At 38.4% G+C, this 23,551-nt stretch overlaps 1 protein-coding gene across 1 annotated transcript in view; it reads left to right on the forward strand.

Moving 5' to 3' along the window:
- The window catches only part of TTC21B (tetratricopeptide repeat domain 21B), a 77,779-nt gene extending 56,828 nt beyond the window's left edge, over positions 1–20,951 (forward strand). Inside the window, exons 23-29 of the mRNA XM_059167131.1 lie at positions 1,209–1,359; positions 1,547–1,708; positions 3,748–3,943; positions 8,337–8,561; positions 14,395–14,515; positions 18,558–18,625; positions 19,818–20,951. Of these exons, the coding sequence (XP_059023114.1) occupies positions 1,209–1,359; positions 1,547–1,708; positions 3,748–3,943; positions 8,337–8,561; positions 14,395–14,515; positions 18,558–18,625; positions 19,818–19,895 (1,001 nt within the window). The 3' untranslated portion in view covers positions 19,896–20,951. The remainder of the gene's footprint in view (positions 1–1,208; positions 1,360–1,546; positions 1,709–3,747; positions 3,944–8,336; positions 8,562–14,394; positions 14,516–18,557; positions 18,626–19,817) is intronic.
- The last annotated feature ends 2,600 nt before the right edge of the window (positions 20,952–23,551 follow it).

Below are 23,551 nucleotides of genomic sequence, written 5' to 3' on the forward strand. Positions count from 1 at the left end.
ATTTTCTCTTAGGATATAAAATCAAAGATAAATTGCTTAAAAAGCTTTTGTTTTTTGGTATTTTAATTCTAACCCTATAAACAAGATCAGCATGGCTTATATAATGAGGATTTTTGCAAATCTACTACCATGAGTCCTGTGGTAACTGAAACTTGGGAGCCCAAATTACCTGCAAAGGACAACTAATGTGAGCCATCAATATAATAAACTTATGCAGCCATTTAAGTATGTTTTTAAAGACCATTTATTGGCATTTGGGAAATGTTTACTGTACCAATGTTAGGCCAAAATTAAAACCCCAGGTGTGACTACAACTTTGTACATATGTAAACAAAGAAATAAGTTTTTAAATATCAATAGGATGGTTTTCACTCATAAATATATGAAGGAACTGTACCAAAATATGGTAATCTTTAGCTGGTGCGAATAGGAGTGATTGTTTTTCCCCTTCTTTATACTTTTCTTTTTCTGTCTTTTTCCCAAATTTTCTCAAGTGTCTGCATTATTTTTACAATCTATTACATTTTTCTCAAAACTTAGTATTTCAATTGTGCAAAAGAACTAAACAGAATTGGGAGAAGTCTTTCTAGGAACCTGCCAGGAAATTATACACCAAAGAACTAAATTAATTATTTTTTTTAGAAGAAGATAAAATAGGATTAAAGTACTCAGACTGATTTATTACAGTTATATTATGGTAAGCTAGCATCTAGTACATTAGTCACATATGCATATGAAGGAAAGTTTGAAGTAAACTTTCCAATTGCCCACCCCAAACATTATAAAGAAAAGGGACTGTTCTCATCCTCTTCCTAGCTGTAGTGAAGAAGGAAGTCACAGATAGACTCACCTGTGCAATCTCCTCAATCCTCCTGAATTTTACAGGTGGAGTTTAGATGACCAATGCAGAGACTGTTTCTAGGTTTTGTTCCCAGGAACAGTTGATAATTAAATTACAACAAATGTACATGTTTATAGATTGGCTTGTATTTTATAGATAAGCTTCTCTCATTGTCCAAACTAACCAAACCCTTATCTAATTGCTCATATAGTCTCTTTAGGGATTTATAACCCTTAAGGCATTCCTTTTGATTGTATTTAAATTCTCCTTCATTTGACATAAACTATCCTTTAATGAAGTAGGATTATAACTGTCAAAACAAGAAATATAAAATACTGTCTATATCTGAAATATTCTTTGTTTCTAGATAATTATATGACATTATCTCGTTTAATTGATTTCTTGAGAAGATGTGGAAAACTTGAGGATGTTCCAAGATTTTTCTTAATGGCTGAAAAACGTAACTCCAGAGCAAAATTGGAGCCAGGATTTCAATACTGTAAAGGACTCTATCTTTGGTAAATCTATTGGTGAACAAATCCTACATAATAGTTTGTTTTTGCTCATTGTGAATGAAGTAGAATAAGCTTTCCTTTGTCTTAAGATAGATCTACATTTTAAAATATATTAATTTTATTTCGAAAGAGATTATAAATGACTCAACAGTTAAAATAAGTGATTTTTTTTTTTTAAACTCCTAACAAGGTATACTGGAGAACCAAATGATGCTCTTCGACATTTTAATAAAGCTCGGAAAGACAGTGACTGGGGCCAAAATGCCCTCTATAACATGATAGAAATCTGTCTGAATCCAGATAATGAAACTGTTGGAGGCGAAGTATTTGAAAATCTAGATGCAGACCTGGGGTGAGTTACCGTTTGACAAATTATCCCTTTTCTGAAAACATTTATTCGGGACAGACAAGGATACCTTGTAAAAGAGGGCTCAATTCTAGGACAGCGCTAATGAAAGGTCAGATGAAAAAATCATAACTAGAAGAGCTGTTCTCTGAAACAAGCAGGACATGCTTTTAGGAGGTTTCCGAAATCAGAATAAGCATGTTACAAAGATGCTCCCCTAGTTACTCTGTTGAGAACAGGATGAATTGTAGAATGTGATTACGTTAGCAAAGCTGTCCTCAAAATAGTAGTAACCCCTTTGCAAATGGTAGTTCTGTGCCATACCCTGTGCTTCATACTTGGTATGCATTGTCTTATTTTCTCCCTGCAACAATGTTATGAACTATGCTCAGAGTTAACCTGTCTAATATAGTAGTACAGGGCGGGGCAACACGTGGACTGAGTTCTCTGTGGCCGCAAACCCCCTCCTGGAGCCCCTGTAGTGCACTGTGAGTAATTGCTGTCACTGCTGTCATCCCATGTTTGTTGCTGTTCCCAGAATTGGGCAAAGCATGTTAGGGAGTGTGTAAAGATGTAAATGTATGAGGTGTGTAAGGAAGTTTCTGCCTTCAGGAGCATCTGATTTACGTGGGAGGCCAGACAGTATCTGAAACCAGTCTCTGACAAAACAGAAATGGGTGAAATGGATATTAAGTGTTATAAGAATTCATAGAAACCCAAGCAGTGCAAAGCAGTTGAGGGATGGTGAACAGGGGACTGAGAAAAAATTAGAACCAGACAGCTGAGAGGTTTTAATGACAGATTTGAAGCCGTGGATTATAGAGACCATTTGTTTACGTTTGTGTTAGAAAGGCTAAGGTACTGTACTGTTGTGCAACTGCAGACTATCTTCCTGGAAATCTCTAGCGAATAGTTGAAAATACAAAACAAGAACAAAACAAGAGGGAGGTCATAGCTGCAGATACAGGTCTGGGAGACAGATGCTCAGAGTAGGTCGTTGGAACCCAGTGAGTGGCCCCTTTGCAAATAGAATGCAGGGACAGAAGTTTGAGAACTGAAGTTTGGGCAGGCTGACATTTAAGGGGATTGAAGGGGAAGGGAGGCCAGAAACGGGCAATCATTGTAGTAGGAAGAGACCCAGCACTATGCAATGTTACAGAAGGCAAAGGAGGGGAACTCTGAAGCAGGTAGCTAAAGATGCGAAATGTTCTAGAGAAGATAAAGGCTAAAGCCTGAGGAAAAGACCAATGGCTTTAGTGATTGGGCTTTGAGAATATAGTTTCCTTTTATTAATTGGTTTAAAAAAATAATTGATACTACATATTCAAATTTTTATTGTTCTTGAAATTTACAACCTTTTCATAGGTATGTAGTTTCTTTCTTTCTTTCTTTCTTTTTTTTTTTAAGATGCTATTTATTTGAGAGAACACAAGCACGAGCAGGGTGGGGGAAGGGGCAGAGGGAGAAGCGGGCTCCCTGCTGCGTGAGGAGTGGAGGATCTCAGTGGGATCAAGACCTGAGCTGAAGGCAGATGCCTAACCTAACCACCTGAGCCACCCAGGCGCCCCAGATATGAAGCTGCTTTTCTGAGAGTCGAATAGGGAGCTAAAAATACTGCAGTGCTTGGCACATAGTAGGTGCTTCAGCAAGCTCAGTCACTTTTTACTCCCTCCTTTCTTTCCTTCCATTTCCTGAGTAGATCTACCACTTGATAATTATATGATTCCACTTATCCTAAATTCTTATTTCATATTAGCAGAAATGAACACACTTATCCATGTAGATACTGTCCAGTTTTTTTCTTCAGTCTAAAGTGGATAAATGTTTAATAGTGCTTTATTAAAGGTATACTCATTTTGTTTAAATGTAATGCATTATAACTTTGGTTCACTTTGTATCAGAAGAGAATGAGTGACATTCTGCAAAAGGATTACTTCAAATTAGCGACAGAAAAGAAACCAGTGTGCCCTAGGGCCCATTCTAATCTCAGGGAATTTTATTTCATGAGTAATAGACATAAGAGATTTATTTTTAATTGTACACAGTAATTCAACTGAGAAGCAAGAGTCTGTGCAGTTAGCAGTGAGAACAGCAGAAAAACTCCTAAAAGAACTAAAACCTCAGACCATTCAGGGTCACGTCCAGCTTCGCATCATGGAAAACTATTGCCTGGTCGCTACCAAACAGAAGTCTAACGTTGAGCAAGCCTTGAATACCTTCACCGAAATAGCAACATCTGAGGTCAGTAGATTTCGTTTTTCAGCTTTATATTCTCTTTCCTTGACAGTATAGAAATATGTATTTCGGTTAGCTATGTATTCTCTGAAGAATGACCGAATTCCAAGTAAAAATTGCCTCTATAGCTTGGCATAATTCCACATAATGTACCTTCATTTCTAGAAGATACTATGTTGTTGCTGTTTTGACATGTGGTTGATATGTTTTCTCTATTAGAATGGTAAATTGTAGAGAAAGGCAATTCTTCAAATGGGCATAAGTTAATTCTCAAAGGAATGGCCTTATTGTCTGGAGAATTTCTGTGTTGTTTCACTTAAGTGACTAAGTGAAAATAAACACCTGGGTGCCTTGATAGCTCACCTTTTCACTTCGCCAAACTTGAAATGTTTCCAGCTCTAAGGCTACATGGGATCAGTACTGACAGCTTATAATTCAGGCATGGGAATAATGGTGGTGTTTTTTAGCAACACTGAAATAACCCCCTGCAGTTATAATAGTAATAACAATAATAACAATTAGAGGAAAGGCTTTCTTCTCTTTCCAGCTCACTCAGATCCACCTTCTCACTCTCTGGGCACTCTGTTTTTCCTTCCCTCACAAGATGCTGTATTTCTTTTTTTTTTTTTTTTAAGATTTATTTATTTATTTATTTGAGAGAGAGACAGTGAGAGAGAACATGAGAGGCGAGAAGGTCAGAGGGAGAAGCAGACTCCATGGAGCTGGGAGCCCGATGCAGGACTCGATCCCGGGACTCCGGGACCGTGACCTGAGCCGAAGGCAGTTGCTCAACCAACTGAGCCACGCAGGCGCCCAAGATGCTGTATTTCTTCAAGTGCTTGGTATTAAGGAAGGGACTCTAGATGCCCACTCCGTGTGCAGTGGGGGATAACTAGTTCTAAGCGTACTCTCTGGATTTCGTGTTCTTCCACTCATCAGTGTTGTACGCCCCTGAAAACTCATAGTGTGTGTCTCTCAGAGGGTTTGCAGAACTTTACTGTGTTTCCTCGTGGTTCAGTGTTCACGGCAGTAACAGTAAGCTACTGAAAACTCCCTGCAGAGCCCCTTCTTGCTTCCTCCTAGGACCCGGGAAAGCTTTGGGGGACCTGTAGCTCCTGTTTCCGTTTGGAAACACGTATCCTGGATGGCGTTTTATGACCACTGTAAGCCACCTTGGAACTAAACAGTAGGGTTGCTCCTGCAGCAGCGACATCCTAGAGCAGGGCTTTCTGTTGCCCTGAAGTAATGCTCTCAGGTGGTGGCCACAGGGATGACAGTGGCTGACAAACTGAGACCCGAAGTAGGAGAGAGAGTTTAAAGTGCAGGGTTTGAGAGAATACCAAAAGCCCTGAGTAACACTGAGGCTGTTTCCTAGAAATACCATTTTTTTTTTTAAAGATTTTATTTATTTATTTGACAGAGAGAAATCACAAGTAGATGGAGAGGCAGGCAGAGAGAGAGAGGGAAGCAGGCTCTCTGCTGAGCAGAGAGCCCGATGCGGGACTCGATCCCAGGACTCTGAGATCATGACCTGAGCCGAAGGCAGCGGCTTAACCCACTGAGCCACTCAGGCGCCCAAATACCATTTTTTTGTGTTGGTGAGACTGCATTATTTTTGCCATTCGTACATATGTGATTAGTAATACGCTATCCTCAAGTCTGTCTACTGACCGCACCAGCCAAAGACTGATGCATGAACTGAAGTTTCAGAAACAGTGAGTTTTATCTTGCATTTTTTCCCTTTTAACTCATAAGCTAAATGTATTAAATATAATGAATATTCATTAAGCAGCCAGTGGATGCTAAGGACAGTGGGAATTGCGAAGATAAACCAAGACAGTCTCTTCCGTCAAGTTTATCACAGTCCAGGGAAAATGAAGTAAAGCATACTGACTGCATACAAACCCAAATCCATTACATTCTGTTCTAGAGCTGCAGGTAAAAGTGCTGTAGGAAAATAAAATAATGAAAATTATTTTCATCAAGCTCTAATATTAGGAGAGTGGGGAAGGCCTTTTTGTGGACAAGTTTTTTGATTTAAGAAGAACTATGATAAATTGCATTTTCACAGGCAGAGGCAGAGAAGATACATTCTGGAGGCAGGGGGAAAATATGAGCAAAGCCAAGGAGGCAGGGAAGCATCCTGTATATTCATGACACTATGTGGTGTTCAGACTGAAAAGAGTTACATGACAGGAAGTCAGGGGAGGAAGCAGTACAAGATTAGTTAAACCCGTGCAAAGGGTTTCCACCTGCTTTCATCCCGTCACCTTGAACCATTGTTGTATAACAGGCATTGTATAACATGGCCTTATTGTCCTCAGTGGTCTAAACTCGCTGCAGCTCAGAGTGACTGAGAAAGACAGAAAAAAGCCAGCTGAACACCTTAGGATGTCTGCACCAAAAAAACATGTGGGTCTCATGCAGGGCTTGGAACTCAGGTTTATACTTTTGAAACTATTCTTGAGTTCATTTACTAGTGATCAAGCTGTGAGGAACTAATTAATTCTAATCTAACTCAATGTGTGTGATTTAAAATCAGAGAGCTTATTTTAAAATGTATAGTGTGAGATATTTTTAGCATGTCACTAGATCTGGACATTTTTACAGGCCCCCTCTTGGCTTGGAATGTCCTGGGACCTGGTCAACAAATTCAGAGCAGGTCTCTACTTTCTTTCCTTTCCACAAGAGGAGGCAAGGGTCGGCGGTGCCCAATCATTGATGATCTATCCCTCATGTCTCCAAAACCTACTACCAGTTGGATGGATTTGGCACTCAAACTTTTTTGCCATTCCTGATTACGTATTGGAAGTTTGTTGGTAGACGTAGAATTACAACCAAAGAAGTTTTATGCTCTGAAAAATTATTTTCTTCAAGCTCTAAGGAATTGTCCTCCTCAATTCCAGGGCTATTTCTCACTTCCAGCCACGGTCGGTGTTAGACAATGAACCAATCACTCTGTTCTCCTTTTGCAGTGTTTCTTACTGGTTACCAGACTTGCTATCTTACAGTGCACCTTTACTATAGTCTCAGTATTATAATTTCTGTATCACAGTTTTTCATCCTTTATTTGTATCTTAACCTGAAATCTTTCTCTTTATAAAAACATCATAATCCCTCTGCTGAAATGTAAAAAGCCACCCTCGCTTTGTCAGGGTTATACACATATTGCTCAGGTAAGTTGGTTTCCTGGATAGATCACCAGTAGCTTCCACTTTATACCAATTCTTATTAGTTTGTTGGTTTCACAGAGTGACATTTTCTGACATTGAACTCTCTCTAAAAGAACATTGTGTTTTACAGACACTATCAAGAAGCTGCAGACTCGGGGCGCCTGGGTGGCTCAATGGGTTAAGCCGCTGCCTTCGGCTCAGGTCATGATCTCAGGGTCCTGGGATCGAGTCCCGTATCGGGCTCTCTGCTCAGCGGGGAGCCTGCTTCCTCCTCTCTCTATCTCTCTGCCTACTTGTGATCTTTCTCTGTCAAATAAATAAATAAAATCTTTAAAAAAAAAAATAAAGAAGCTGCAGACTCTAGGTCTAAAAGAGTATTTTAAGGCATGAGTTTATTTCTCACACTATACATACTATACATTTCAAAGTGATTAATTAATTGTATGCCTTGTTTATAACATTCCATTGGTCAGACTTTACTGGGTGAAAAGGCTTTTGAATAATACAAGAAGAAAGGGAAAAGGAGCAGTAGAAGTCAGTATTGATAAGAAGTCAGCATAGATAAGTAAGCAGAAGTTCATGTAGGTCAGGAATGTCATTAGTAGGTATATCAATGTCATTCTTGTTTTAAAGTAAAAGAACTAGGGAGCCAAAATGCTGAATCTGAAATGCAAATGTTCAGTTAGGATTATATTGAAATAGAATTTTGGTTTTTTTGTTTCTATATAAAACCATTAAAGAGCTAGTCAGTCCCATTAAAGATCAAGTTGCCCTAATTGTCTGTATCGTGTGGTTATGGCATCTACGTATTTATTGGATTATCTTGGCCACATGGTCAGCTTGAGGTTACTTGGTGGATTAACGTATGACCATACCACAGTTATCTATGCGGAGCCAGATACGGAGTCCACAGACCAACGTTCATACTGCAGAGCCCTTGCTACTTGCTGTGTTTCCTTTTAAACATAGGACATCTTTGGGGCGCCCAGGTGGCTCAGTTGGTTAAGCTGCCTTCAGCTCTGGTCATGATTCCAGGGTCCTGGGATCGAGCCCCACATCAGGCTCCCTGCTCAGCAGAGAGACTGCTTCTCTCTCTCCCCCTCTCACTGACGCTCTGCTTACTTGTGCTCTCTCTCTAACTCTCTGTCAAATAAATAAAATATTTAAAAAAAAAATAGGACATCTTTGTTTGTGGATCGGGGGTCTGAAGTTTTGTGTTCTTACAGAAGGATCATATTCCAGCACTTCTGGGAATGGCAACAGCTTATATGATCTTGAAACAGACTCCACGAGCCAGAAACCAGCTGAAGCGGATTGCGAAAATGAACTGGAATCCTATTGATGCTGAGGACTTTGAGAAGAGTTGGCTGCTGCTTGCTGATATTTATATTCAATCAGCAAAATACGACATGGCAGAAGAGCTGCTCAAACGGTGCCTGCGTCATAATAGGGTAGGTGACTGCAGAGGGAAAAATAACTGTTGACCTTTAATGTAATGGGTCATTAAAGGGGGGACCAAATGATGGTCCATTTTTAAGAGTTCTTGTGTGTTTTTTGAAAATTGAATGTTTATTCTTACCATAATCAGGAAATAAACATTAAAAGAAGAAAGAAGCCATTTGCTCTTGAAAATAGAGAGAGAGATTTATGCCTTTTCAAGTTTCAGCTGTGGTATGCCCCACTTACGGAAAGTGTTTATGGAATGTCAAGCATTTGCCTGTGATTATCCAACTCATCCCAGATCTAATGAAAATTGCAGAAGAACGTTAATTGCGGACGTCTGTCCCTCCTATTAAGAAATACTCTAGATGAATTTCCTGCAGCTGCATGTTGTTTTCACATTATTAGAATCCACTATGCATAATATATTTTGTGGGTAAAAGTCTTTTTGGCATTTAATTTGTTTATTAAAAAGTCCTTATCTTTAGGTATGAAATTGAAAATCTTCAAGTCTGTAGAAATCCAAGGCCTTTTAGTAACAGTGCATTTTGGTGTATAGTCACAAAAAAAGGTCTTAGGGCCTTTTTTTTTTTAAATTTTATTTATTTATTTGACAGAGAGAGATCAAGATATCACAAGTAGGCAGAGAGGCAAGCAGAGAGAGGGGGGGAAGCAGGCCTCCCACTGAGCAGGGAGTAGGGCATCATTTTTTAAGTTAAGAATTTGTTAGTATTGTTGAGAAATACTTGTACTCAACTTAGAAACTTGAGGATATTTATCTTTCAGATTCATAGCAATTACTTCAAAATTTTAATCATAGTAAATCTTTTATTCTCAGCAAATTAAAGTACAAAGCAGATCTTTTGTTTTTTAAAGAGTTATGATCATCTAATCCTATTAAGTTACTTTCTTAGGGATTTTTAAAACCACAAAATATCAAGCCATTTTTCAATTTATAGTTGATACATCTGATTTTAAGTAAAATTGTCCTTGAAAAACAGATTCTTATGAATAGGTTTTGAAAAATCTAAACTTCATGCAAGGAAAACAAAACAAAAATAAACTGTTGGGATTATACCAAAATAAAAAGCTCATGCACAGAGAAGGAGACCATCAACAAAACAAAAAGGCAACTTATACATGGGAGAAGATATTTTCAATGATATATTTCATAAGAGGTTACTATCCAAAGGTATAAAGAAATTGTACAACTCAACACCAAAAAAACCCCACAAATAATCCAATTCAAAAATGGGCAGAGGACTTCAATAGACATTTTTCTAAGGAAGACCTACAGGTGGTCAGTAGACATGATGCTCAACATTACTAACCATCAGGGAAATGCAAATCAAAACCACAATGAAAATTACTTTATACTTGTCACAATGGCTAGAATCGAAAATAACAAGTGTTGGCAAGTATGTAGAAGGAAACTCGTGCACTGTTTGTAGGAATATGTATTGAAGCAGTAACTATGGAAAACAGTATGGACATTCCCCCCCAAAATTAAAAGCAGAAATACCATGTGATCCACTAATTCCACTAGTGGGTATTTAACCAAAGAAAATGAAAGTACTAATGCAAAAAGACATGTGCATTCCCATGTTTATTGCAGCATTATTTAAGATAGCTGAGATTATAGAAGCAACCCAAATGAAGGGCACCTGGGTGACTGAGTCAGTTAACCATCCAGCTCTTGATTTTGCCTAGGTCATAATCTTAGGGTCATAGGATCAAGCCCCATGTCAGGTTCCATGTTTAGCAGGGAGTTTGCTTCTCTCTAGCTCTCTCTGCCCCTCTCCCCCTCCCTCTAGACCCTATGTCCCTTCTCTATTCATGTTATCTCCCCAACCCTGTCTCTCTTGTGCTCTCAAATAAATAAATCTTCAGAAAAAAAGAGTGACCCAAGTGTACATTGATAGATGAATGAGTAAAGAAGATATGGCACATATATATACAATGGCATATTATTCAGCCATAAAACAGAACGAGTCCTTGCCATTTGTGACAACATGGATGAACCTAGAGGCTATTAAGCTAAGTGAAATAAGTCAGACAGAGAAAGACACCGTATGATCCCACTTATATGTGTAATCTAAACAAATGAAAAAAAAACCAGACTCATAAATTCAAAGAACAAACTAATGGTTGCCAGAGGGCTCAGGAGTAGGATGGGCAAAATGGGTAAGAGAAATGGGAGATACAGGCTTCCCGTTACAGGGTGAGTAAGTCTTGGGGACGAAAGGTACAGCATTGGGAATATGTGGTACAATAGGAGCATTGTATGGTGGCAGGTGGGAGCTACATTTGTGATGAGCATAACACAAGGTATGGACTTGTTAAATCCTCTGTTGTACACCTAAAATTAATGTGACATTGTGGGTCAACTATACTTCCATTAATTAAAAAAAATGTAAGCTGCCAGACAACTGACCCTTACATGCCTACTCTAGGATTAAGCGAGATTACGTGGGAATTAAGGTTTCTGTGCAGACAGAATTTCAGTTTGCCAGAACACTGACAGCGTATATTGCACGGTTGAACACAATGGCTACTTGAGAGGCGCCAGTTTGGCTGATCAGACATGTCAATATTGGAAGCATGAGATTCAGGAACTAGAGCTTAGAAACCTTGAATTGTATAATTAAAAGATGGAGATCATCCAGATCTGGGATAGAAATGTACAAGATGATACCAGACCATCTTGTCATACCAGATGGCAAGGAAGCTATCGGAGATGATTAGAGTCACGTCAAGGACTCAGGAGCCAACTTGAAGACACTCACGCTAGCCCAAGTTGGAACATGTTAACTATCAGTAAGAATAGTAACCGCGGTGGATTGAAACACACAGAATAAGTTTAAATCCACGAGTTTACGAAGGTCCAAAAAAGAAAAAAAAAAATCAGAAACCTAATTGTTCACCACTGAAATGTGCTGGTGAACTATTATTTCTAAAGCCAGCAAATAAAGGGAAGGCATTAAGCACTTACCCTGCCTTTTCTGTGTAAACTATACTACTGGGTAACAATACACCATAAAAGGAGACATTTCTTCTCATGATAGATGTTTTCCAACTAATAAATGAAGAGAGAGTGGTAGACTATCACTATTTTCCATCCCTGATAAATTAGTGTATGGATATAACATCAAAATAAGAAAACCTAATATTATGTACCTCCTTGGGGAAGAACACAACTCAAACCCTCACTTAGGGTCCAGAATTTAAAAGGGCACTTTAAGTGTCAGGCATGATCTTTGGCAGCTGGTGCTACTAAAACAATGTCCTCTAAACCGGGTGCCTTATAAACAGCAGAAATGGATTTCTCCCACTTCTAAGGCTGGAGGTCTGAGATCAGGGTGCAGCCTGGTTCAGTTCTGGTGAGGACTCTCTTCAAGGTTGCAGACCACCAGCTTCTCGTTCTATCCTCACATGGTGGAAGGAGAGGGCGAGAGAACTGGCTGGGGCCTCTTTTTTTTTTTTTTTTTAATCTGTTAGCATTCATCGAATGTTTTTGTTTTTGTTTAATTTCTTTTCCGTGTCACAGAATTCATTGTTTGTGCACCACACCCAGTGCTCCATGCAATCTGTGCCCTCCATAATACCCACCACCTGGCTCCCCCAACTTCCCACCCCCTGCTCCTTCAAAACCCTCAGATTGTTTTTCAGAGTCCATAGTCTCTCATGGTTCACCTCCCCTTCCAATTTCCCTCAACTCCCTTCTCCTCTCCATCTCCCTATGTCCTCCATGCTATTTGTTATGCTCCACAAATAAGTGAAACTGTGTGATAATTGACTCTCTCTGCTTGACTTATTTCACTCAGCATAATCTCTTCCAGTCCCGTCCATGTTGCTACAAAAGTTGGATATTCGTTCTTTCTGATGGAGGCATAATACTCCATAGTGTATATGGACCACATCTTCCTTATCCATTCTTCCATTGAAGGGCATCTTGGTTCTTTCCACAGTTTGGCGACTGTGGCCATTGCTGTTATGAACATTGGGGTACAGATGGCCCTTCTTTTCCCTACATCTGTATCTTTGGGGTAAATACCCAGTAGTGCAATTGCAGGGTCATAGGGAAGGTCTATTTTTAATTTCTTAAGGAATCTCCACACTCTTTTCCAAAGTGGTTGCACCAACTTGCATTCCCACTAACAGTGTAAGAGGGTTCCCCTTTCTCCACATCTTCTCCAACACACGTCGTTTCCTGTCTTGCTAATTTTGTGGGGCCTCTTTTATAAGGACACCGGTCCCTCTCATGAGAGCTCCATCCTCGTGACCTAGTTTTTTCACAAAGATCCCATCTCCTAGTACCATTACACTGGAGCTGAAGGTTTCAGTGTATGAATTTTTTAAATATCCAGTCCACTATAGATAAATAATCATTTTATCAAGATTATTGTAGATTATTATAAGTTACAACAAAAGATTATTATGATAAATAATGCAATATTTTTTAAACCAAAATATCAAACGTTACCTAAATAGCATCTGACAGTGCTGTGCTGAGTGGTATTGAAGCCTGTAACAAAAGGGAAAATGTATGCCTCCATATCCATGTTTTTATGTATTTTTCAGCAGGTTATGATTTTAATGAAAATATTATTGACATATTTACTCCCATTAAAGTCAGAAAAATAAAATAACCAATTTTGTTTGGTTATAAAGAAATACTCAAAAAGTGAGTGTCAATATTGCCATTTTTCAATTTGATTTGTAAAAATGTTTGGGGAAAGAAATTAGCAGCTAAAAGAAATCACAGAATCCTGCCTACCGAGTTGTGCATTTTCCCTTTTGCCTCCGGCTCCAGTGTGGGCTCCAGTGTGGCCCGGCAGGGCGCTGACCTATGCAGTCCTTTCACCTCTCTCCCCAAAGATCTAAATTAAATTTAAACCTCTAGATCTAATGACAACTTTCAGGTATCAGTGACATAGGAATACAGCACATAAGCACCACGAGGATGCACGCAACCAAATCGAGGCTGTGACAAACTCAAGGATAAAAACTCTTGTGTGCCACATTTAACTGCAAAGAAAGAGGCAGAGAGAGAGAGGTGGAAAGGAAACCTCTAAATCAAATAAAGTTGAAAGACATTTCAGCCGGTCACAACGTGTGGGCCTTGTTGGGCTCATCATCGTAACAAACTAAAAACAGAACAAAATTATATTGAGACCATTTGAAATTTGAGTAATGACTGGATATTTAGTAATATCATGGAGTTGTTATATTTTAGGTGTGATAAATTGTGGTTCTGTTTAAAGGAAATCCTTATATTTAAAGGAGGATCCTAAAATATTGATGAATGAGATGCTACGATATCTGAGGATTTTTTATTCGCTCATACAGAAGGACAAGTATTGGGGGGTAGAGGTTAAAACAGTATTAGTCATGATTTAATTGTTTAAGATACAGGTTCCGGGTGCTCATTATTCTGTTAATTTTAACTTGAAATTATTTATAATAAAAAAACTATATGTATGTGTGTAAAATATACATTCCTTTGCTCTCCCTTAAAAATCCTGATTCAGGGGGCAGTGGGAGTTGGACGTGATCAGAATCTTGTATTAAGCCCCATAGATGGTTTGATTGCCTAACCAAGGTGATGGACACTGGGGAGGGTATGTACTATGGTGAGCGCTGTGAATTGTCTAAGACTGATGAATCACAGACCTGTACCCTGAAACAAATAATACATTATATGTTAATTAAAAAAAAAAAAAAGAAAAGAAAAACATTGTTTTATGTGCCAATTAAATGAGTTAATGTGGTTGGCCTCTACAGTCCTTAAGCACCCCCTAAAATCAGTTTTAATCTATTGATACATCTTCCATTTTCCTTCAGTCTTGCTGCAAAGCTTATGAATATATGGGGTACATTATGGAAAAGGAGCAAGCATATACAGATGCAGCCTTAAACTATGAGATGGCGTGGAAACATGGCAATCAGACAAATCCAGCAGTTGGTGAGTTGAACAAACTAGATACGAGGTTTTCACTGGAAACTTGGGTTCTATTTGTAAATCTTCCTTTAAATGCATCTGATTTCTCTTTTTTTAATCTTTAATTTTTTTTAATTTCTTTTCAGTGTACCCGATTTCGTTGTTTGTGCACCACACCCAGTGCTCCATACAATCCGTGCCCTCCATAATACCCACCACCAGGCTCACCTATCTTCCCACCCCCCGCCCCTTCAAAACCCTCACATTGTTTTTCAGAGTCCATAGTCTCTCATGGTTCATCTCCCCCTCCAATTTCCTTCAACTCCCTTTTTAAGAATAAAAGAAACATTAAGAGCCAACTTCCTTATCAGCCCTTCTAAAAAATAAATTTTCTATTCATAATAGATTATTAACTTAATAGTTATTAAGTGTAATTTCCTGAGATTCAAACTGGTTCTCAGTCACCTTAAAGGGCATCTAATCTAATTCTGCCCCTTTCTCTCCCTTAACCTTCTGCCATTTCCAAATGGTAATACTACAGGGCAAAAGTGTTCCCATGTCAGGTCAGTTAGGAAGACATTTAATTAAATCAAGGTCCGCAGGTTTCTTTGCTGCAGGACTTCTCTGTGCCTTTATACACTAATGTATATTGTGATGGATATCACAGATGGGACGTTTCCCACGGTAGTAGAACCGTGGACATTTTTTTCCCTGAGCACCTAGAAACACCAATCTGTTCCAGTGATAGACTCAAGGAATGTGGTCTCCAACATCCCTACCAGATAGCATCTGGAATATACTGAGTGACTAACTTCTCCCCACATTGTGAGGGAGCCCATCCCTATATTTTTTCCTTTCTTTGTACTGAGCTGAAATATGCTGCATTGAAACTGGCCAGGTCTCCTCTCTGCAGCAACCCACAGAGTCCTTCCCTTTCTAAACGTGTGGCACTCTAATTCAGCTTTCTGTCCTGTTTCTTTGAATGCGTTTCTTCAAACTATCTCAGTTACTCGCCCATTCTTCCTGAGACTTGCTTCCAAATCTTTCACCCTCCTTGTTGCTGGAAACTCTAAAATAGTGCTTCCCAATCTGTGCTTTGGAATACTTGGTGAGATATTAATAGTTATTTCTTTACAAAAAGGAAAAAGTGGAAAGAGAGAGTTGAGTATGAGGAGATTAGATTTCATGGCCAAATAAGTTTGGAAAAGGCTGTTCTACTGGTCTCTGCCCCTCCTGACCTGTTTGTGCCAGAAATGAACAAGTTCTTAAAGTATAATTTAAGATCTAATTATACATATAATCAAGCTGTTTTTTTATTAGGCATTTCAGTAGTAGTTAACTCAGCCTTAAGGTATCATCCGTCTTTTAGCAGCCACATCATGGTGTGGACTCAGATTTAATTTGCAATCAACTAGGTCATGTTTACATTAACTACTGTTAGCTCAGGACTTTCCTCGCCGTGTATTTTCTGGAGTCTGTGATTTTACTAGACTTGTGTAGGGCACAGGAACTAATACAGTACCATTTGTTGATGGTAGTTTTCCTTCTCAAGTATCATGTATCCTATAGAATCAGGTCAGCTTGTAAAATGAAAATTCCTTAAATGCCTTTAAAATATATATAATTTTTACACTTCATTCCATAGAAGGTATACATACATTTAGAAGTTAAATTACTTAAACATTCTATTCCTGGAAGACTTTCCAACAAATACAGAGATTCTAGCTCATTAGTTCTTCCATTGTGCCATCTGTGTATTTTATAGATGGTTGTGTCAATTTCCCCGAATTCTCATTGGTAAGTTTTTTCTGAGGCTGTCAGTGTATTCTTTAGCTTCTTCCTTAAGATGGTCATTGCAGGGCGCCTGGGTGGCTCAGTGGGTTAAGCTGCTGCCTTCGGCTCAGGTCATGATCTCAGGGTCCTGGGATCGAGTCCCGCATCGGGCTCCCTGCTCAGCGGGGAGCCTGCTTCCCTCTCTCTCTCTCTCTCTGCCTGCCTCTCTGTCTACTGTGATCTCTCTCTGTCAAATAAATAAATAAAATCTTTAAAAAAAAAAAAAAAAAGATGGTCATTGCATCTAACATCTGCAGTTGCCTGGCCAAATTGACAGTGCAATTCACATTTTCAGTTGTCAGGAAACCCTTCAAATCATGGTCATGTTCTTTCTGTAAGGTTCAAGCTTGAGTTGCTGTCACTGTGAGAAGCACCAGGAATGGAGAGCCAGGAAGAAAACACCTCCCTGTCTGCCCCTCTGTGCCCATTCTCAGGACACGTGACACCCATTAGATTGTTCACAGGGTTTGTGCCCCTCTCCCCTCCTCTGCTATCTTTCTCTCCTGATTACATAGTGTTGAATTTTTATAAACTTGACAGGTGTAATGTAGGTGCATTTCTGGCCCTTTATTTCCTCTCTCAGATTTTTTGGACAAGATGATCTATCAGGTTTCTTCCAGCATTAAAACTTTGAGCTTCCAATTTAGGATCGACTAAATTACTGATGTATGTGTGGCTCTCTAAAACTTTTAAAAGCATTTCACAAGTATTTCACTAGATCTTAAAATCGCAGTAAGAGTTGAATTGGGGGTCCGATGAGGAAACTTGAAATTGACAGCTCACCTGACTTGCTGAGGTCTCCAGGCTAGTCAGGAAGCCGGAAACCAAAACCAAAATCCAGGTTTTTTGGCTCTAGTTTCTGTGTAAAGTATGATTGGCGTGACATAACATCTTAAATTGTTTTCCTTTTTAAATGTCACCAATTCTATTTTTTAGCCAGTTTTACAATTCCTTTGTTATGATACCAAATTTAACTCTTTGAAACTTACTGTTTTCATCTTTGACAGTTTTATAGGCATGTATGTTTATGTGTATTTATATCAAATATGAATTTTAGATAATTCCTCTTTATTTCATTTTACTACCTTATGATTACATTAGCTGGTAATTCTTTTCAAATATTTGTTTGAAATTTAAAAAAAAAAATGCTTTGGTACTTTTATTAGGCCCAAGAGCAGCATTCAAATTTCCCTAATTTATAAGAGGTAAAGTAAAGTGCTGAATTTATGAATTACATATTATTTTACATCCTGATATATCATTTCGCATTTGTGGAGTACAATGCCACTGTTAATTTCTTATCTCCTACTGTTGTCTAACTCTCATGGCGTTCTTATAGAAAAACAGCAATCCTTTAAGAATATCTTAAAACCTTATTTTAAATATTAGTATTTGAAACATGACATTTCAATATAGTACTTGTGATAATTGTTACAAATGGTTGATGTGGGATGTCTGACGACTGCTCTCCCCTCTTCTGGCTGGCTCTCCTAACTGCTCTGCCCTGTCATGTTGTTCTCTGGGTCTTTCCAATTCCTGTGGCTCCCACCACTGCCTTTTATCTGAGCAGTTTCCCCTGCCAAAAAGTGTCCCTGCATCCGTTGCCTTGGGCCAGTTCAAACCTCATCCTTCAGATTGCAAGCATTGCCTGATACCCGCCCCCTCCCCATCCACATTTCTTTTTTGAAATGTCTTGGCCCCTGTCTTTCTTGCATACCATTTGTCTCACTTTTGGAAGTGGCAATTTACTCATGCAATTATTTAAATAACCTCCTTTATTTCCTAATAGAGTGTAAACCCCCTGCCTGCAGGAAGAGTGTGACTCACATGTTAAGAGCTAAATAAATCCATGCTGTATAAATGGGTAGCTGTGGTATCCTTCACTGTCCAGCGATGAGTCTACTATAATCGGAAATAAATGGGACAGTGTTAGTAAGTTACAAAAGCTACTCTCGCAGGATGGCAGTCTTCTCACCCACCAGGATATTCACTGCAGTCCTTTTTCCGGCTCCATTTTCCTTTGTACCTGTTCTACCTTCATGTGGCTCCACCTTCCATCAGCCCCTCATTTCCCTCTCCTAGTGTGTTCACCAGCCTTCGTTTAGGCTTCTCCACAGTGAGTAAGCAAACAAAGGAGGCGGCAAAAAAGGTAGTGCTAGTGGTGTGCTCTGTACATAGTACTGATCATTATGGTTTTTTTTGTTTTGTTTTGTTTTGTTTTTTGTCTTAACAGGATACAAACTGGCATTTAATTACTTAAAAGCAAAAAGATATGTGGATGCCATTGACGTGTGTCACCAGGTAAAACTCCAGATTAGATTTCTTTAAATTTTTCAGCTGCTGAATGTCCTACTTTTAGTTCGTCTCAAGATGTACATGAACATGAGTTGGTTAACTCATCGAATACATCTAGAAGAGATTACCACCTTTCCAGTTTAGAAAATGACCAAGTCTACTTAAATCATACATGTTTTTAATTGGGGTTCCAGTAATAAAATGTTTCTGTCACGTTAAAGACAGAAGGTAGAGGAGAAGCATGTGAAATGAAACTACTGATTCTCCAGGCCACTGTTCTGAATGAAGTTCTTGTGAATATGTCCAAGTCTGGTTGGTAGAGAATTCAGATTTATAAATTAGAGATAAGAATTATTTCTGTTATTTAGAACCCATTTGATTACATTTCTGTAAGATCCCTAACTACATGGTCCCTTGCTAAAGTGCAAATATTTAAGTTGCACTTCTAGAATTCGTAGTTTTTTAATATATATGTTGTCTCATTGATATATAAGGCATTGCCCCATTATTCCAGACAGGGCATTATATTGAATATTGTTAGGAGCTCCAAGAAAAGCTCCTAAGAAAAGAATTATGTAATGTCTCCTTTCCCAGAGTGCTGTATCAGCATCATTATAGTGAATACTTGGCTTCGGTGATTGCTATTGATTACTGAAGCTCTCTGTGGGGCAGTATTTCACATTAAGGTTAAGGTTTTGCATTAACGTAATGTTATATATTAGAATCATTTGTGGAATTCTTTTAAAAATGTCTATCTCCTCACTCACAGACTCAGTAGACCTAGAAATTTGTATGTTTCCAAAATCCCTCCAGGTAAATCTGATGTGTACTCCTGGTGAAAAATAACTCTGTAAGGGTTCTTTCAAGTATCATATGACTAGCTAATTTTCTAAATATTTAAAATCATCGATGCATACTTGTTTTTTGCAACTGATTATTAAGGAAGTAATTATATTTGTTGTATTTCTCACATGTATTTGGATTCTATTGTTGTCATCTAATTACTGTTTTCTATGAGTTATGTCACATTTCAGATGTCACCTTTAAGAAATGTTGTTTATCTTTGTAATATTAATACAATGAAATCTCAACTGTAATGCTCATTTCCAGTAAGTTTTATAGCTCTTCAGTTTTCAGTAATCAATTACAAGTTCTCATGCTTTTGTTTTGTTTTTTGTTTTTGTTTCTGTTTTTGCAGGTTCTTGAAGCACATCCAACTTATCCAAAAATCAGGAAGGATATACTTGATAAGGCCCGTACATCTTTGAGGCCTTGAAAAGTATTCTAATTTCATTTGTTGGTTATGCAAGAAATGAAAGGAATAAGTTCTTATAGTTCAGAATAGATTTGAGCTAAAACTTTGTAACAGAAGCATACTTTTCTTTCTCCAGCAGAGGCTGCTATTGTATATAGAGAGAAATGCTAAGTCAAATGGTTGGGTTTCCGATGGAGAAAGGCAGTGGGAGCTGGTTTATCTGATTGTCTTGATTCAGAACATATTTGGTGTCTCAGTGGTAAAGATTAACCCATTTCTATAAAGAATCTTTTGTTAAATATGAGGTAATTAAATATCCTATATCTTTTCTAAGGAATATTAAGTTGTTCATTTCAGGAAATATATTTAATATGCTGTTGTTCTTTGTTAAATTTTTTTTGTAACATTCTCTGTTGTTTCAAAGGATTGAGAAAATTTTCTTGTAAATAATTTATGAAAAGAAAAAGTATATTTTAATAAAAAGTTTATAAATTTATGGTTTGTATTGTTCTTAGAACTCAAAAGACATGGTAAGTTTTGCAAATACAGGGTAAGCCCCCTAAACAATTTGCACTGTTAATGAGTACTTAGAATATGTGACATTCCTAGAAAAATCTTTTTGGAAAAATGTAAAGAATGTGAGCTTCCATTCCCTTTGTTGAACTCATTCTTTCTGCTTTCAGTGCCAGTGTGATCTTAAGAAATAATCTGGATGTGAAATCTGTTAGAATAGGTAAACTCTTGTAGCAATAATTCACCTTAGCCTGAAGACTAGTTATCTTGATGTCACTTTAGATACTGTAACATCTGGCAGGGAATGGTGACAGAATAGTTCTGGTCAGCAGGGACCCACCAGGCATACCCTGTGAAAGCAGCTGCCTCCCTTACCATGCCTACCACCCTCTGGCTTAGCGGTTCTCAGCCTTTTGGGTTAAAATTAACCTAATCTTAATTAACTCAAGTTTTAGCATTATTTCGGACTTGTTGTATACATCTTTTCCCATTGTCTTTAAAAATACCATAAACAGGGTCTACTGTTTCATTTACATTTCCAATAAATAGAGTATTTTTAAGTTGCCTGTTGCTTTTAAGTGTCCTATTTTTTTTGAGCTATATTCTCTTGTTTTTGACTACTTCTGCAGTTTTCCAAAGTCCTTTTAATTCCCTTTGTACATCATAAAATTCTAATCATTCTTCTCTTTCACCTACCTTATTTATAGCATTTCATGAAAATATTTAAGAGCATTTATGAAGATTTCATATCTGCTAGAACACTTTCACATGTCTTATTATAGTTGGTCACCAGGACCCTAGAATATAGGTATCATTATCCCTGTTTATAATTCTGGAACTGCAGCAGGTTAGCTCTTTCTTTGCAATTCAGCCTGAATGGATATTGTTAAGGATATTATATAAGAGCATCTTAAGTAGTTCCAGTGCATTTGCATCTGGAATGGAATGCTAGAGTCCTGGCAATTGGATAGAGAAAGTAGGACATCTCTTCTTCCAGCAAGACACTGCCAAATCAGTCTTCCTATCTGTAAAATGGGGAGTTTGTTTTGTTTCTTTAGCAACCACTATTTTGCAGCTGCCATTTGTGAGGTACTATTCTAGGAAATTTACTTACATTATGTCTTTTATGTCTTTTAATTCACACTCAACTCTCCAGAGAAATAATACTCTTATTTTTCAGATGAGGAGGATGGAATTTCAACTAAATGATTTGCCCAAGGTCACTGAGAAAGTGTCAGAATCTGGATGCCATATTGACCCAGACAACTTCAAAGCTCATGCCCTGTTTCCTATATTAAGATATTTTGCATCAGTCAGAGATTGTGTCTATAAGAAAAAATTCTCTTGTCTACATCTGGCTAACAGAAGAAACTAAGTGTTCTGTCACAGAGATAGCCAAGTAATGAGGAACAAGATCGACTGAGTGGAATGAGCAGTTCTTACAAATGTGAAATTACAGACTTACCGAAGGGAAGTCTGGTTGTGGAGTAGTGTAGTGTAGCAGTTAAGTATGTGGATTTGAATTTGGCTCTACCACTTGCTAGATGTTTAACCTTTCTCAAGTTATGTAGGTTCTCTGAGCTTTTGTTTTCTCATCCATAAAGAAGCATTTAAGGATAACCTGCCTCAGGTGGTTGTAAGGATTAAATGAGAGAACATACATAAAACCTAATAATGAATCTGACTCACTTAGGCTCTTCATGGATAGTGGCTCTCCTGGTTTATTTAAAGTGGAATAGGGCCAAGTAGTAACTGCAACTGAGAAAAACCTCCACTGAAGAGAAAATAATGAAGTCCAAGGCGAGAGAAAGAGGACAAGTGGGCTCCCCAAGAATGCTCAGCCATACGGGATGCTGGGTTCTCATTCATGCTCACCCTCCTCCCCACTCGACCCCTTCTTCCCCCCACCAAACACTGCTGGACCCTTTACTTGCAGAATCTCTTTGCATCCGTCTCTGCCTTTGTTCTAGCCCCTCTAACCTGGGACTCTCCCTGCTCTCCTCTCCCTTACCCTGCTTCCAGTCTCCAAGCTTCCCACTCTAGGCTTATTCTTTCTTTCTTTCTTTCAGGTATCAGTTTATTGTCCCCTCCTCAGAGGCCATGTCCATGTCCAGCCCCAGAGTGTAAAGTAGCCAGCCTGTCATGCTATAGCATGTCACCCTTTGAAAACTCTGTTTAGCACTCAGTCAGCCTCTGATGTTTCCTGTTCACTGAGGGAGGCATGGTTTATGATGAAGCCTTATGTGACATACCCAAGATCATACGTCCAGGAAAGCGGGAACTCAGACTGCCCTGGACTGCTGACGGAATCCAGTAAAATGAGAGTCCGGGGACTGCGCTGAGGAGAACATAGGAGCAGAGAGCAGAGGAGCACAACATGCCAATTTTCTATCCATCTGGGATCAGAATACCATCCCCTCATGGTAAGGAAGCAGTTATTCATTTAATGCCCTTTGACCTTAAGCTAGCAAGTATGATGAACTGGATCCCAAGAAGAAATACTCTTCCCTAGAAGTCAAGAACCCAGAGCAATTCTGGAAGGGTTTCCTGCATGCACAGCGGAGGAAACTCCATTGAATTTTGCATTACAGTCCAAGTAGCTAGTAGAGTCACTGTGGAAACCAAATGGCCAATTAAGACTGACAGCAACTTCTGGTTTGGGATTGGAGACGAGTGACTAGCCTTATAATAGGATTAAACAGCAGTGCTAGTGCTGATAAAGTAATAAATGAAAGATTGGCAAAGTTGCAAGAAAGCTAGCACGTTCACACTCTGCTGGCACAGTGTAGTCAGCCTTCCTAAAGGGCATTTTGGCAGTCTGAAGTAATCGCACTTAGAGAAGTTTTTCATAGGAGGTATTCAGAAATTTCTCCAAGTTTTTCGTTAAAGAATAACAGCAAAAATGTCGTTTTTTATTGTTACCAAAACATTCAATGTAAAAGAAGTAGTCAAATACATTATACTTTACCCCAAAATGGAATACTATGTGGTCATCAAAAACTATTTTCAAAGATGTTTTTATGTGTTTTTTAAAACTTTTCAAAGATTTTTAACTGCCAAAATTTCAAAAAATAATAAGCAAAATAGCAGGAAACATAACTCCATATAAAATATTAACGCAGAAAAATAGATAGGTAGATAGAAATACATACAAAACCAAATGA

This window comes from Mustela lutreola, chromosome 3, assembly GCF_030435805.1.
Source record: "Mustela lutreola isolate mMusLut2 chromosome 3, mMusLut2.pri, whole genome shotgun sequence".
Classification (NCBI taxonomy): Eukaryota; Metazoa; Chordata; class Mammalia; order Carnivora; family Mustelidae; genus Mustela; species Mustela lutreola.